The 14,841-nt window shown below is 58.1% G+C and overlaps 2 protein-coding genes across 2 annotated transcripts; both read left to right on the top strand.

Moving 5' to 3' along the window:
* The first annotated feature begins 1,852 nt into the window (after positions 1-1,852).
* On the top strand, positions 1,853-5,454 carry CLDN19 (claudin 19). The gene is made up of 4 exons (XM_075437367.1): positions 1,853-2,075; positions 3,354-3,518; positions 3,659-3,746; positions 4,202-5,454. Exons 1-4 carry the CDS (start codon positions 1,853-1,855, stop codon positions 4,356-4,358), a joined length of 633 nt encoding a protein of 210 aa, XP_075293482.1. The 3' UTR covers positions 4,359-5,454.
* Positions 5,455-11,374: 5,920 nt separating this feature from the next.
* LOC104332997 (claudin-16) lies at positions 11,375-14,574 on the top strand. Its single transcript, XM_075437545.1, has 5 exons — positions 11,375-11,488; positions 11,841-11,943; positions 12,981-13,145; positions 13,733-13,924; positions 14,483-14,574. Exons 1-5 carry the CDS (start codon positions 11,375-11,377, stop codon positions 14,572-14,574), a joined length of 666 nt encoding a protein of 221 aa, XP_075293660.1.
* The last annotated feature ends 267 nt before the right edge of the window (positions 14,575-14,841 follow it).

Below are 14,841 nucleotides of genomic sequence, written 5' to 3'. Positions count from 1 at the left end.
GCCCCCCATCCCAACTGCCCGTTGTCCGGCGGTGGGATTCTGGGGGACAAGGGGGACTTTTTTGAGGGGGAAGCAGGTCCCACGGGCGCCGCGACCCTGCCGTAAGCCCCGCAGCATCCCCTGCGTCCCGCTCTGGTGGCGTGGGAAGGGCCCCACGATTTCGGGGTCGGGGGTGGGGGGGACACCGTCCTTGCAACAAGAAGGACATTGAGCCCGGTGGCACCCCGGAACAGGGCACCGGATTGTTCCCGCGGGTGTCGGGCCCTGGCCATTACCATAACCATGCCGGGAATGTGAGTAAATAAATCCTGCCCCGCGCCGCCGGAGCCCCGCGCCCCCGGAATATCTGGGGAGGGCGTAGGGCAGGTCCCGTTCAGCGCCGGGGTGGGAGGGGGGGGGGTCCAGGGGGGGACCGCCTCCTCCGGGGTGGATGGATGGTCCCGCTGGTGGCTGCCCACCATGCCGGTGTCCGACCCCGGCCGGCCGCGCGCGTGAGCGGACTGCTGATGAGGCCGGGGCGGTTAACGATTGCCAGGTCCCGGGGTTGCTCGGTGTCACCGGGGCGGTGGCACGTGTGTGTGTCCTGTGTCCCCCCCCAGCCCGTGTCCCCCTCCTGCGTCGCTGTCAATGGCAGCTCTTGTTGGCGCCCCGATTCCCCCCCGCGGAGACGCCGGGGTCAGGCCAGGCGGCGTGGGGGGCACGGCCCCCGTCCCCAAATTCCTGGAGCTGCCCCTGGGGCTGGAGGGGGGGTCCTGGCTGGTGGCAGGAGTGCGGGGGGTTGTGGATGGGGTGGGGGCTCCCACTCCCTCGGGGACCCCCCACAGTTTTCCCATCTCCCTTCACTGTCGCTTGGTCGGTCCCCATCTCCCTCATGACCCAAACAACCCCCTGTCCCCCAAATCTCCCCCCTCCGGATCCAAATCTTCCCGCCACGACTCGAATCGCACTCCCCCCCCAACCCTGTCCTCTCCCCCTCAGACCCCAAATCCCCCCACTCAGGACCCAAACGTCCCCCTCCGCACCCCAAATCTCCCCCTCCTCGGATCCAGCTCCTCTCCCCAGGACCTATCCCCCCCCCCCAAGCCACAAATTACCCCAGATCTCCCACTCGGGACCCAAATCTGCCCCTCACCCCACCCCAACCCGCCCCCCCTGACCCCAAATCTCCCCCCAGACCCCAACCTCCTCCCCCCCAGACCCCAAATCTTCCCCAGGGACCCAAATCCCCCCTCCCAGACCCCAAATTTTCCCCTTCCCAGCCCCAAATCCCCTCCTCCGACTCAAATCTTCCCCCCCCCGCCCCCCATCTCCCAAGGGGCGAGGCTGGGGCGTGGTCAGGGGGCGTGACCGGGGTGTAGACGGGGGGGCGTGGCCGGGCGTGGCGCGGTGGGGAGCCGGGAGGGGCGGGGCGGTGGGCCTGGCGGGGCGTGGCCAGGGCGTGGCGGGGCGCTGGGGCTGGCCGGGCAGGGCGAGTCCGGGGGCGGGGCTTGTCCGGGGCGGGGCTGGGCGGTGGGGAGCGTGGGGTGGGGCGGGGCACTGGAGGTGGCTGGGAGGGGCGTGGCCAGGGCTTGGCCGGGCGGGGCGGGGTGTGGCCAGGGTGGGGCGGGGCCAGGGCGGGGCACTGGGGCTGGCCGGGGGCGTGTCCGGGGCGGGGCTGGGCGGTGGCGAGCACGGGGCGAGGCGGTGGGGTGCGGGAGCTGGCATGGAGGGGCGTGGCCAGGGCGGGGCGGGGGCGTGGCGTGTCCGGGAAGGGGCACTGGGGCTGGACGGGGGGCGTGTCCGGGGGCGGGGCTGGGCGGTGGGGACCGCGGCGCGGTGCGGGGTGGTGCGGGGCTGTGCGGGGCCGGCGGCGATGGGCGGCGGGGCGCGGGAGCTGGCCGGGTACCTGGCGGCGCTGGGCGGGTGGGTGGCGGCGCTGGCGGCGGCCGCGCTGCCGCAGTGGAGGCAGAGCTCGTACGCCGGGGACGCCATCATCACGGCGGTGGGGCTGCACGAGGGGCTGTGGATGAGCTGCGCCGCGCAGAGCACCGGGCAGGTCCAGTGCCGCCTCCACGACTCGCTCCTCTCCCTCGACGGTGGGTGCCGGGGGGACCCCCGGGGATCGGAGCCCCACTGCGGGCCGGGGGACAGAGCCGCTTCTCCGCGGGGCTGAGCTCCGCTGGGCTGCTGAGCCTTGCCCCGTGCAGGTCGGAGCCCCGCGGTGGGTTTCACCCCTCCTTAAACGGGTCTGAGCCCCTCTAGGGGTTTCACCCCCTTATATGGGTTTGACCCCCCCTAAATGGGTCTGGGCCCCTCTGTGGGTTTGACACCCTCCCCCCATGTGGGTCTGAGCCCCTCTGAGGGTTTGAGCCCCCTCTAAATGGGTCTGAGCCCCTCTGTGGGTTTGACACCCCCCCCCCCCCGTATGGGTCTGAGCCACCCTGTGACCCCCCCCCCAATGGCTTTGAGCCCCTCTGTGTGTTTGACACCCTCCCCCTGTATGGGTCTGAGCCTCTGAGGGTATGACCCCCCCCTAAATGAGTTTGAGCCCCTCTCAGGGTTTGACGCCCCCTGTACGGGTCTGAGCCCCTCTGAGGGTATGACCCAGTCGCCTCCCTACCCCGTGGGTTGAAGCCCCTCTGTGGGTTGGACTCAGCCCCCCCCCCCCCCGCCATGAATCTGAGCCTCTCTGTGTATTTGAACCCCCTGTCCCCTGGGTATGAGCCCCTCTGTGGGTTTTAAGCCCCCCCAACAGATATGTACCATCCCCACATCTGAGCACCCCGGGGGTCTGTGCTGCTCTGGCCCCTCCGGTGGCTGAGCCCTCCTTGCACCCCCAGCCAAGCCATGGGTCTGAGCCCCTCTCATGCCCCTGAGCCCCCCTCCTTTACCCCTCCCCTGAGCTGAGCCACAATGTGGGTCCAAGCCTCCCTTCCCCACACCACCCCGTGGGTCTGAGCCCCTCTCTGTGTCTGAGACCCCCTTCAGCCCCTGTGAGTTTGAGATTCAGGGTGGGCACCATGTTTGGGGACCCACAGGGACATCGCAGCCCCTGGGGACTGGGCATCAACCCCGTGGCATTCGAGGACTTGTGGTGCCGCTGTGGGCAAGGTGTTCCCCAGCCCGGGAAATGACGGCGAGGATGAGTGTGGCAGGGAGGAAGGTCAGGGGAGGCGTTGGGAGCAGTGCCCTGAGCTGAGCTGAGGTGCGGCTTCCACCAGCCGTGCGAGGAAGGGGTGGCAGGGAGCCACGCAGCGAGGACGGGGTTAAGGACAGGTCCATCCCCAGCGTGGGACGAGGTGACCTTGCTTTCGGAGACCGGCTGCGGCTGAAAGCACACGGTGGCGAGCGGCTTTGCTTCCCGCCCTTTGCAGTTCACATCCAGACCTCCCGGGCTCTCATGGTGATTTCTCTCCTCCTGGGTTTCTTCGGCATCATCGTGAGCGTGGTGGGCATGAAATGCACCAAAGTTGGTGAAGACGATCCCATCACCAAGAGCCGCATCGCTGTTGCTGGAGGTGTCCTCTTCGTCCTCTCCGGTAAGGCAGCTCCAGCCTTTGCCACCTCTCTGACGCAGAGGACCTCAAACACCTTTTAAAAGCTGTTTGGTGGAAGACAGGGTGAGGGGCTGGTTTGGGGATGGACTGGGGGTTGCTGATGTTCAACGTTTGACATCCAGGTCTGTGCACGTTGGCCGCCGTGTCCTTGTACGCAACACAGGTGACCTACGAGTTCTTCAGAGAGAGCACCGTCCCCGTCAACGCCAGGTGAGAGCCCGGCTCGGGAGGTGCTCTACCCGAGTCCCAGCTTGTCCCTGTGCTTCCCACGGGAGCTTCCCTTGCCAGTTTTGGCGACATGCGGGGCTGTGGGTAGATGCGCCGGGCAGCCGGGCTGGGACCTGTGGCCACCCCACAGCTGCCGCGCTGCAGAAGATCTCCCTGATGCTAAAGCTTTAGCTGGTGCCACCAATAACCTCACTCTGGGATGGAGTAAGAGCACTCGAGTGGAGTTTCAGCCCAAGGGAGGATTAAAACACGGGGAAACCTCGTAGCTGGATTCGGACAACGTGGAAGATGGGGATGGTCAGAGAGAAGATGACCCAACATCTGCCTTGATGTCACCCATGGCCTTCGAGTGTCCTTGTGCCCGTCTCAGTTTGCACCTCTGCCTTTTCTTCCCCCTCCTCCCTGATGCTCCCCCTCCTCTTTCTCTCTCGCCGCAGGTACGAGTTCGGCTCAGCTCTCTTCGTCGGCTGGGGGGCCGCCAGCCTCACCGTGCTGGGGGGGTCCCTGCTGTGCTGCTCCTGCCCACCCAAGGACCGGCGAGGACAGCAGTACTACCGGCAGTCGCAGCCTTCGACGGCGCGGGAGTACGTCTGACCCCCTCACCCTGCCCTCCTGCCGCCAGCGCCTCGCTCCCCTCCCGAAACCGGGCCAGACCCCGGCCCTCCCACCCGCCTCGGCCCCAGTTGCCCCAGGAGACCTTTCTTCTCCTCCTCGTCATCCAGGCTTCAGCGCCATCCTCTAAAATATGGGTTTTTTTGGGGGTCGTGCCTCCATCCACATCGGGCTCCCCGCAGCCGGGCGCGTTGGCCCCCCCCGGGGTGCCCGGGGCTGTGGGTGGCTGGACCACGTCCGTCTGTCACGCGGATGCCGGGGAGCGACGGGGGTGTGCTGCACAGAGCCGCTTTGTGCTGTGAATCCCCCCCCTCCCCGCCTCCGCGCCCTCCAGCCCCGGCCCGGGGAGCAAGCGAGGGGCAAAGCCGGCGCGGGGTGGTCCCGGGACGGAGCTGCTGCCCGCTGCTGCCAGACCCAGCCCAGCCCTGGGGCTGGAGCATCCCCACACCCCGCTTTTGGCCGAGGGATGCTTTCGGGCTGCGAGCATCCCCCCGCTTCGTTGCTACCCAAAAGTAACATTTTTTTAATATTATTATTATCGATTCGAGCAGACAATAGATTAGAAACCAGCCGGCTGCTGGTGCTCCAGCTGAGCTCTGCCGGCTAAAACCAGCCCCGGGCTTATTTCTCACCAGGCACCAGTATGTGGCCTTGTTAAGCAGGAGAATAAATGGAGCTGGGCAAATTAAAGCAGGCGAAAAGGGAGGCTTTGAACACAAAGCAGTGGTTTGTTTTTATTTTCGGTGCCCGGTGCGGTGATTTCGGGGAGCAGATGGACAGACCCGTGAATTTTGATGCCTCCCCGCTGCGTCCAAATCCCTCTTCCCCCCCTGACAGGATCCCCTGAAGCGGGCAGCGAAGTCTTCAAACGCCGGCGTGCTAATTGCCTTCACCTCCTCGTACCTCGTCTTGACCGCTACTAACTGCTCTGCGAACGCCGTAGCTCCAATTTCGTCCGTAAATCCCCCCAAACGCCCCGTATCTCCATCCACCCATCCATGCTGCATGTGCTGTGTCAGCTAACCTGCAGGAAAAACAGTGGGAATGATCCAAAGATTATGTATTTTTTACTATTATTTTAATTTTTTTAATCCCAGTTAGCTGAAGTAGCTGATTTTTTAAAATTTTTTTATGCTTTTCTAGTTTATTTTACTCTATCTTATTTTATTTTACACTATCTTATTTTTACTCTATCTTATTTTATTTTACTCTATCTTATTTTATTTTGCTCTATTTGATTTCGTTTTACTCTATTTTATTTTTTTTTCCTCTATTTTATTTTATGCCCATGTGCTGCTTAGGGTCCTGGTCTGTGCTGGAGGGAAGGTGGTGCTGGTTTTGCTGTGGGTGGGGGTGATTTCTCCCTCTCGCGCGGGACTGACAGCCCTCTTTCTCTTTTAAATTGCAGACCCCCTGTAAAAATGTCTTCTTCACCCATCAGGGGAGAGCAGTGCTTATAAATCTGTCTTCACCCATCAGGTGCTTGGTTGGCCGAACCCGGCTTACGGGGTTCCCCTCCAAAAATACACACCAAAAGTGACCGCAGTGAGGATTGCAAAGGAAACCTGTGCTTTAAAAAAAAAAAGAGAATCTATCAAAAAGGCATTTTTATGTCAAGAGCACAGTGTTGCGTAGAAGAATGTTTTTATTCTTTGAATATAAAAGTCACGTTAACTTTTCTATGGGATACATGGCCGTGGGAATGGGACCGGTTGGGATTTTTCAATGCATTTTTTAGCCGATTGTTTGTACTAAAAATTGTGACTCAGTGGTATTAAAAGATTTCCGATCATGGGCATCTTTCGAAAATTGTCTCTTTGTTCTCCCCTCTCCCAAATCCGGGCCAGTCCCCTGCGAGGGACTCGGTTGCTGGTTCATAGCAGCGCCCGCAGCGTGGTCGGGGGGGATGCTCCCCCATTCCGAACATTTTCCGCCCTCCGGGGTAGGTCCTGGCTAAATATCTCGAGTCTCGTGCCATGGGTCGCTCTTGAAAGAGGGGATGTGGCCTTAAAAAATGCTAAATTTAAGGCTAAACCCCTAGAAAAGCCCAGGTCTGCCCCGCAGACGAGCTGCATCCCGCGTCTCCTGCTTGCAGCCAGCCCTCGGTCCCTCGGCAGGGCCCTTCCCGAGGCTGAAATGCTGCCGGCATCCTCCTCTCCTTGCCCCTCTTATGGACCCTCAAAGCCAGGCTCTCCCTTCTTTTCTCCCATTTGCCCTGATTTCAGAGCTGGCTTGTGCCTAATTGGGTGCTTTGCTAATTAAAGCTGATTTTTGCTTTCCTGGCGGAGGGGCAGTACCACTTGCCCAGTGATGCTCTGCTCGGGGGACGACGCTTTCCACCCAAGCCGTGGCACATCCAGCATCTTCTTTCCGCATCCTCCCCCTGCCCGTGGCACCTGGTCCCCAAACACACCCCATCCCACCTCGAAAAGAGGGGATTTGGGGTCCTTGGTGGCTCCCGCGCCGTCTCCACGGGTCACCCGAGGGCTCCCCAGGGGTGGACGCCCAGGCTGGAAGCACATTAAAGGGGGGGGCGGGGGGGGTAGGAAAATAGCTGAACAGTGATAACGATGCGTTCGGGGGGTACAAAGGCACCCACTGTCCTCCGGACAATCCCTTGTGTGTTTGCATGGGGCAAAGCGGGATAAAATCTGGGAGCGGGACGCCGGGCTCGCTGCAGGACGTGGGCTCTGCCCCCGGCCATGCTGCACCCGGGCTAAAACCTGGTTTCCCCCCGAACACGCTTCTTTTGTTTAGCAAAACCAGCAGAGGAACAATATTTAGCTTTCTGGGCGTTCCTGTCGCTTGCACCCAAAACCCGGCGAAAAAAAATTCATTATTAAATAGGCAGAAATAAGGGAAAAGGGAAAACGACGCCAAGATGGCAGCAAATCGCACCAAATCGCCACGGCGCTGAAATTCTGTGCGAATAATAGCGCAGAAAATTTAAAAAATCACCTTTTCTGTTAAAAACAAAGAACTAAAATAAATCCGCTTCGGTGCCCCGTGTCGCATTTAGCACGAAGCTGTTCCGTGGCAGCGCTGCCCTTGGCTGGGGGCCCGCGGCCGGGCCGCACGCAGCAGGGCTGTTCTCACGCCTCAGAGCCGTGATTATTTTTATTCAATGGAGGGTTTGGTCATTTTTAGTTATTTTTTGGTCATTCTGACTCATCGGCCTGCCGCACCAGCAGCCACGGAGCCCTCGCCACCTCCCGATGATGGTCCCATCAAAGAAATCAACTTGAGTTCTGTTTTTTCCCTTCCAGCAAGTTCGTGCTGCACGACGTGTGCTCAAACACAAAGGTTTGGGTCTTCTGTCAGGACCATTTTTTTAACACATGGGTTTTACAAACCAAGCAGGACCCGAGATCTGATTTTTCACCTTCATTAACCAGGGAAATGAGCTCCATTAAGTTCCAGCTGAACCCGAGGAAGAACTTCTTCCCTCTGAGTGTGACGGAGCCCTGGCCCAGGCTGCCCAGGGAGGCTGTGGAGTCTCCTTCTCTGGACATATTCAAGAGCACCCTGGACGAGATCCTGTGCAGCCTGGTCTAGGTGACCCTTCTTCGGCAGGTGGGTTGGACTAGATGACCCACAGAGGTCCCTGCCAACCCCGACCATTCTGGCATTCTGTGATTCTGTGATTCTGTGATTACTCAAGGATCACTAGAGCTGCCCCTCGCCTGCATCCCTTCAAGCCTCCGCAAGGTTTCAGCTGACAATTGACGTAGCAGATTCGTTTGATATACGATAAATTGACTGTTTAGGTGAGCAGAAAATAAAAATAAACATGTTTTACAGGGCACGCAGCTGCAGTTTTGCATTGCTTGGGGCCACACCAGAATTTTACCTCTATCACAGATATCCAAGCACCATAAATTCCTGAGCCGTAGATGTTGGAACATGAAGCTACACGAACCCTCCTGGATGTTTTCAGCACTAATTCACTGCTTCACATCCAAGCGTTGGACCCACCGTGTGCCGAAATCCCAGGAAAACGGGATAATCTGAGATAAAGCCGCAGCGGTCGCACACATCGAGCACCCGGGTGCCTCTGCGAGGCTGAAGCTCAAGGATTTGCCAAGACCCCGGTGCGCTGCCAAAACCCCCACAGCTCAGCGCTGCAGAGGATTATCTGGAGGAAAAAAAGCCACGAAACAAACCTAAAAAAACCCAAGTGCATCTCTTGGATATGACCTGTGGAAACAGGGACGTGTTTTCCATGGGTCTAGGAGATGAGGGAGCAGTGATGTCCCAGCAGCTGATCCCAGGGATGCTCAGAGGACGCCACAACACGATGCTCGGCGAGAAAGAGCGAGGAAAAGCGATGTATTTTTCCCTAATAGTGGGTGATCGAGGAACGAACCCGCAGTTTTTAGGGCAGTTCCTCGTGCCGGGCAGCTGGGGTATCACTTCCCAGGGTCACGGAGGCCTCAGGAGCGGATGGGGCGTGTTGTCTGAGCCATGACCGCTGCGGTGGTCATCACTTATTATCCACTTATGGAGGTAAAAAAACCAAAAGGTTCTGAATTATTGGCTGCATGCCTGGCCAAAGGGTTTTAATTATCCTCCCTGCATTTTAGCTTCTTTCCCCGGCCACCTCCACCTCTCTGGCTCTCTTTCACCAGTCCTGGGGACCCAGCAGGTCTTCTGCCCCTCAACCCTAGGCAGTCATTAAAAGGTCTCATTAAAAAATGTGGGATGTTCGCCCGGGACACAGAGTTCCCCACCTGGGGAGTGTTCCCAGTGGGTTCCCACAGGTTTCCCCACGTGATATTTTTTTGGGGAGGCTCCATTGCCAACCTATCACGGTTCTAGCCGCAGGGATGTCCATCACGCTGTGGAGCACAAGGCCCATCTGACATGCCCTGGAAAAACCTTAAATAGCCCAGCACAGGCTCCGGCAGGCGCTGCATTTCCCCGACTCCAGCAGGTGGATCAGGATCGAATCCCATCCGCACTTCAAAGCTTCCAAGACCCACGTCCCCAGCTGGAGTCATCAGTGACAAAGAGCTTTTGCCATCGTCCCACCCCAGCAAGGATGAGCCTGCGGTGAAGGTAACACTCCGCCCCGAGACCCTTTTTGTTGCTAACAAGGTTCAGAGCTGGTTCTTGCTGGGGTTAGGGATTTCTTCTTTTCTTTTTTTTCTTTCCTTGCTCATCCGACTCAAATGACTGAACAGATTTTCTTCAAAGGCTCCAAAACAGCCAGGGTCCAGTGGTAAAAAATCAACTTGTGGAGAGTCGGCTCAGAAGGGAGCCTGGGAAATTAAAAAAAAGTTGTAAACTGGGGTCTAAGCGGCTGCTTGTCAATACGATACGCTCAGAGTGAAGCTGATGGAAATGCCCAGAGACGGGGTGAGCAGCACATCTGCTCCCAGCGACGGCCCAGGAGGGGACGTGGTGGGAGATCTTGCACAGAAGGTGTGGGAACCGTGACCCTCCTTCCCACCTCTGTCCCGCGGTGAAGCCGTGCCGGGGTGGGCAGGACCCGGCTGACGGTCACAAACTCTGCCATGGTGAAGAGTCATCGCCCTACGGTCAGCAACCCATACAGCTCCGAGACCCACCTGCTCTCATTCATTAACCCACTGATGGGAACTCCTCTGCCCAAAGAGCTGTCACCGTGGTTGCAACCTCAGCAGTTAAAATATTTACCATCTTGTGCTGCAAAACACAGCGAAGCAGGATTAAAGGCCAGGCTGTGGAGATGTGATGTCCTCTGCTCTGTACCTCGGGCACAGCTCCCCTCTCCGCAAAGTCCCTGCTTCTCTGGCAAGGATGGAAAACAAATGGTCCCATCCCCTCGGCAGCACCCAAGGGCACCCACATCAAGCCCCAGCAGCCATCATCCACCTCTGTAATGGGAGATGCTTTCTTTGGGCTTGCCGCTTGAGGTTAGGACATCTCCATGGTACACTTGCTTGTGCTCCAGCCTGGATGTTTCAACACTTCATTGCTTTTCTTTGAAAAAAAAGCAGCAAAAGGCAGGTGATCTTCCCACTGAGTCACATGGATGTGGGGATGGAGGCATCAAGAAACCCTCGGGTATCAGAAGACGTGCTCAGATCACAGGCTTCGACAGCAGCAGCGGTTTGACAAGTTTCCACAGGGTCACAGAATCCCAGCATGGCAGGGGTTGGCAGGGCCCTCTGTGGGTCACCCAGTCCAACCCCTCTGCCCAAGCAGGGTCACCCAGACCAGGCTGCACAGCACCGCGTCCAGGTGGGTCTTGAATATCTCCAGAGAAGGAGACTCCCCAACCTCCCTGGGCAGCCTGGGCCAGGGCTCTGTCACCCTCAGAGGGAAGAAGTTCTTCCTCGGTTTCAGCTGGAGCTTTCTCTGCTTCAGTTTGTGCCCATTGCCCCTTGTCCTGTTGCTGGGCACCAATGAAAAGAGTCTGGCCCCATCCTCCTGACACCCACCCTGCAGATATTTAGAGGCATTTCTAAGGTCCCCTCTCAGCCTTCTCTTCTCCAGGCTGAACAAGCCCAGCTCCCTCAGCCTCTCCTCGTAGGAGAGATGCTCCAGTCCCCTCTTCATCCTCGTAGCCCTGCGCTGGACTCTCTCCAGTCTCTCCTCACCTTTCTTGAACTGGGGAGCCCAGAACTGGATGCATTACTCCAGATGGGACCTCACTAGGGCTGAGTAGAGAGGGAGGAGAACCAGCAGCTTTTGATTCCCAGAGGGCTCGTACTAATGGTTGGCAGCTTCAGGTGGTCTATTTGGAAGAGAGGATGTCTAGAGAGCAAACTGACGTGGGTATGTCTCCACTGCAAATTAATGTGTCCCTGAAGACCATGTCTACACGCAAACCTGGTGGCCCAACCTCGGGTAAGGGTATTAGAGCATTTTGGCAGCACTAAGGACCATCAGAAGGGCTCCAGATGACAGGGATCCAGAGGACAACCCGGTCTAGGTGACACTTTGTCCTTGGTGTCCTGGGAAGAGGCCAAAACAGAGGTGGTGGACATCTCTGTGCCCTTGCAGGTGACCCCATGAGTGCAGCCTTGCAGATGTCAGCGTTTGGTCTCGCTCTTCTCTCAACCCTCTTCTTGCTCCTTGCCACATGTACCGACTGCTGGATGGTGAACGCTGATGACAGCTTGGAGGTGAGCAGAGCAACCATCTTCAAGGTTAGCAGAGCAACCACCTTTGAGGTTAGCAGCTGGGAGCAACGTGGGTGCCTTGACATCCATGAGGTTGCACCTTGTCTCCATGGGCTTGGAAAGGGGACAGTGGGACAAACCCACTGCTTTCTGCATGAGTCGGAGGATTAGAGGATTAGATAGAGAAGTGCTGGAGCAGAAGGAGGAGACAGGGAGAAAAGCATGGGTAAGGGAGTCACCAGGACGTGTCAAGCTGTGGTGGTGAGAGCCTTAAGTTCTGCTGGGCTGGGATATCCCCAGTGAACTGGGGCGGTTTTGGGTGCTTTTTGCTTGAATGTTTTTCTCCTGCTTCCAGATAAGTCACAAATGCCGGGGACTTTGGAGGGAGTGTGTCACCAACATACAGGACGGAGTCAGGACCTGTGACCAGTATGACTCCATTCTGGCTGACCACCCAGGTAAGCTGGCATGGCGTGGAGGCATCTTTTAACTTCACAACTATGAGTTTTTCCTCTTCCCTTTTCGAGGAGATGACCCTCGTTGCGAAGGGCTGACCTTCATCACTTAGCAATGCAGGCCCAGGGCTCTTCTTCGTCTCCTGTGCCATCAGCAGGGCTTGGACAGTAACCTGTGGTCAGCCAGATCTGTTGTGAGGTCACCAAGCAGGAGAGAGGCTGTGAAGCTGTGCCACCTCACAGCAAAGGTGTTATGGCACACAGCACCCAGGCGCAGCTCCTGCTCCTATCACATGGTGGGATTTGCAGCCCCATTGATGCTGCATGGAGAGATGAGGACCGCTGGCCAAGGAGTTGTGTCCTCATCTCATGGACAGTCATATAGTGGTATGGACACTTCTCCTGGTCTGCACAGGGCACATCAGGCCTTGCACAGGAGAACGCTTGTGATGACATGGGACACTCATGACAGGGACGTGATGATGATGACAGAGATTCGGGCAGTGGAGAAAGTAACGAGAGGTCAGCATGGACAAGGTGGGGCTGTTGTGGTGCTCTGGGGAACAAGCTTTGCAGGGAGAAGTCACATTGCACATAGCTGGTGACATGACCTGTGCCAGGTCTCATCTTTTCCACTGGTGTGTTGACATTTGTTGTTCAAAACATCAGCTACACAACTTGGAGGAAAAAACAGATAGTCTGGACAGCAGCATCTGCTGTCCAAGCCTGTGCAGGAAGTCTCCAGTAGGTGACCACATTCCAGGTGCTGACTGGTCCACCTTATGTTGTTTGGTTTCTTGGGCTGGTCTAAGAATGGGCTTATTAAGTCCTGTTGCAAGATTTCAGATGAGCCTGGTGAGGACCTTGCCTATGGCACGTGGCAGGCATGGAGTTTGTGGCTCCCAGTGTAGACACGGACATGCCCACTGGTGAGCTGGATGACTCTAGCAGGGACACAGGCAGTGATCTGGAGCAGGGAGAACAGTTCCTCTGACCATTCCTCACTCCCTTTTCTGTTCTTTTTTTCCTTCCCTGCCCAGTGAAGATCGTGGTGACGCGGACCCTGCTGATCGCAGCAGACCTCCTGGCTGGCCTGGCTTTGGCTACGTTGCTCCTTGGGCTTGACTGCATCAAGTTCCTCAAGGAAGAGCCTCGTGTCAAAATGAAGATGTGCTATGGGGCCGGCATCATCCTTGGCATCGGGAGTGGGTGGCTGGGAGTGCTCAGCAAGCAGATGGACTTTGTGTCCCATGGGGAGCACGGGGGAAGCTAGGGGCACCCCCTCAGCGGGAATCTTGGGGAGTACAGTGGGCGTGTCCAGAGAAGGGCAACAAGGCTGGTAAAGGGTCTGGAGAACAGGTCTTAGAGGGAGCGGCTGAGGGAGCTGGGGCTGTTTTGTCTGGAGAAGAAGAGGCTGAGGGGAGACCTTCTCGCTCTCTACAACTGCCTGACAGGAGGGTGTAGTGAGGGGGGGGGCTGGTCTCTTCTCCCAAGTAACCAGCGATAGGACAAGAGGCAATGGCCTCAAGCTATGTCAGGGGGGGTTTAGATTGGATATTGGGAAAAATGTCTTTACTGAAAGAGTGGTCAGGCGTTGGACCAGGCTGCCCAGGGCAGTGGTGGAATCCCCATCCCTGGAGGGGTTCAAAAAACATGTAGATGTGGTGCTTCAGGACATGGTTTAGCAGGCATGGTGGGGTTGGGTTGATGGTTGGACTTGATGATCTTAGAGGTCTTTTCCAACCTTTATGATTTTATGATTCTATATCTTAACCAGCCCCATTCCTCCTAGGCATCCTGGGCCTTGTGGGCTCCATCTGGTATGCAGTGGACGTCTACGTGGAGAGGGCCATGCTAGTGTCACGCAACATATTCCTGGGAGTCCACTACGACTTCGGGTGGTCGTGCTGGCTGGGGATGGCTGGCTCGATGGGCTGCTTTGTGACATCCATCCTGCTGACCTGCTGCCTCTACACCAGTGCAGGTCAGTCGACCCTGGCCCACTCTACCCCACCTCCAGCAGCTTTTTGCCCTGCAAGGATGCATGTGGGGTGAAGGACCAGCTCAGAGGGTGCAGGCACTTCTTGTAGGGTCTGGCTAAATCAAGGGGAACCCCTTCATGTCTGGCCTGTGTGCCTTGGCAGCGGAGGCTGGGTCACGCCAGGCAGGACTGGGCTGAGTGAGGACCCCATAAGGGTGTGGAGGGGGTGCAGAAATGCCCTGTCCACACCCGTGGGACCTCAAGGTGCTGGTGAAGGTGTGTTGACGTCTACACAAAGCAGTGGCTGTGCTGGAGCTGTGTCACTATGACCAGCCAAAGCCTGAGCCGGTGACTGCGGGGATGTGTCGGTCGAAATCTGGCCGTCCCACCAGCAGGGACGTGGGGCAGGTGATGCCTCACCAGACACCACCTCCAGCCCTTCTGCCTGGTTGCATGGGGTGGAAGTCACCCTCATGGGTTCATTCCTCCTGCCACATCTCCATGCTGTGGCACCCCCTGAGCCCCCCCCACTGTGACACAACCCCGACTCTCTCCTGGCAGACCCCAGCAGCCGCTGGCAACCCCAGAGCCTCCCCCAGCCCCGTAGCCGAACGGCCACCAGCAAGATGTACGCCATGGACTCCTGCGTGTGACGGGCAGCAGCAGCTCCCGCATCCCGCGGGATGCTCTTCCTCCCCAGCCCGACCCCATTAAAGCTCCGCCGCCTGTACTGGGACATCTTTGCGACTGGTTGGAGTCTCCCATTGCAGGGTCCGTGCAAGCTGTTAGGATCAGCGGCTGCGAAAAAGCACGGGTGCCGCAGAAGTCACCCACAGAGGAGGGGTTTTTCCCCCTCTTCCAGCCAGGTTTCATGACAATAAACCCCAGCACGGCGTTGCTTTATGAGAAGACGCCCTGGG

The sequence above is a fragment of the Opisthocomus hoazin genome, chromosome 16 (genome assembly GCF_030867145.1).
Source record: "Opisthocomus hoazin isolate bOpiHoa1 chromosome 16, bOpiHoa1.hap1, whole genome shotgun sequence".
In the NCBI taxonomy this organism is placed as follows: Eukaryota; Metazoa; Chordata; class Aves; order Opisthocomiformes; family Opisthocomidae; genus Opisthocomus; species Opisthocomus hoazin.
The sequence above is the reverse complement of the archived record's forward strand: the minus strand, read 5'-3'. Positions and strand labels throughout refer to the sequence as shown.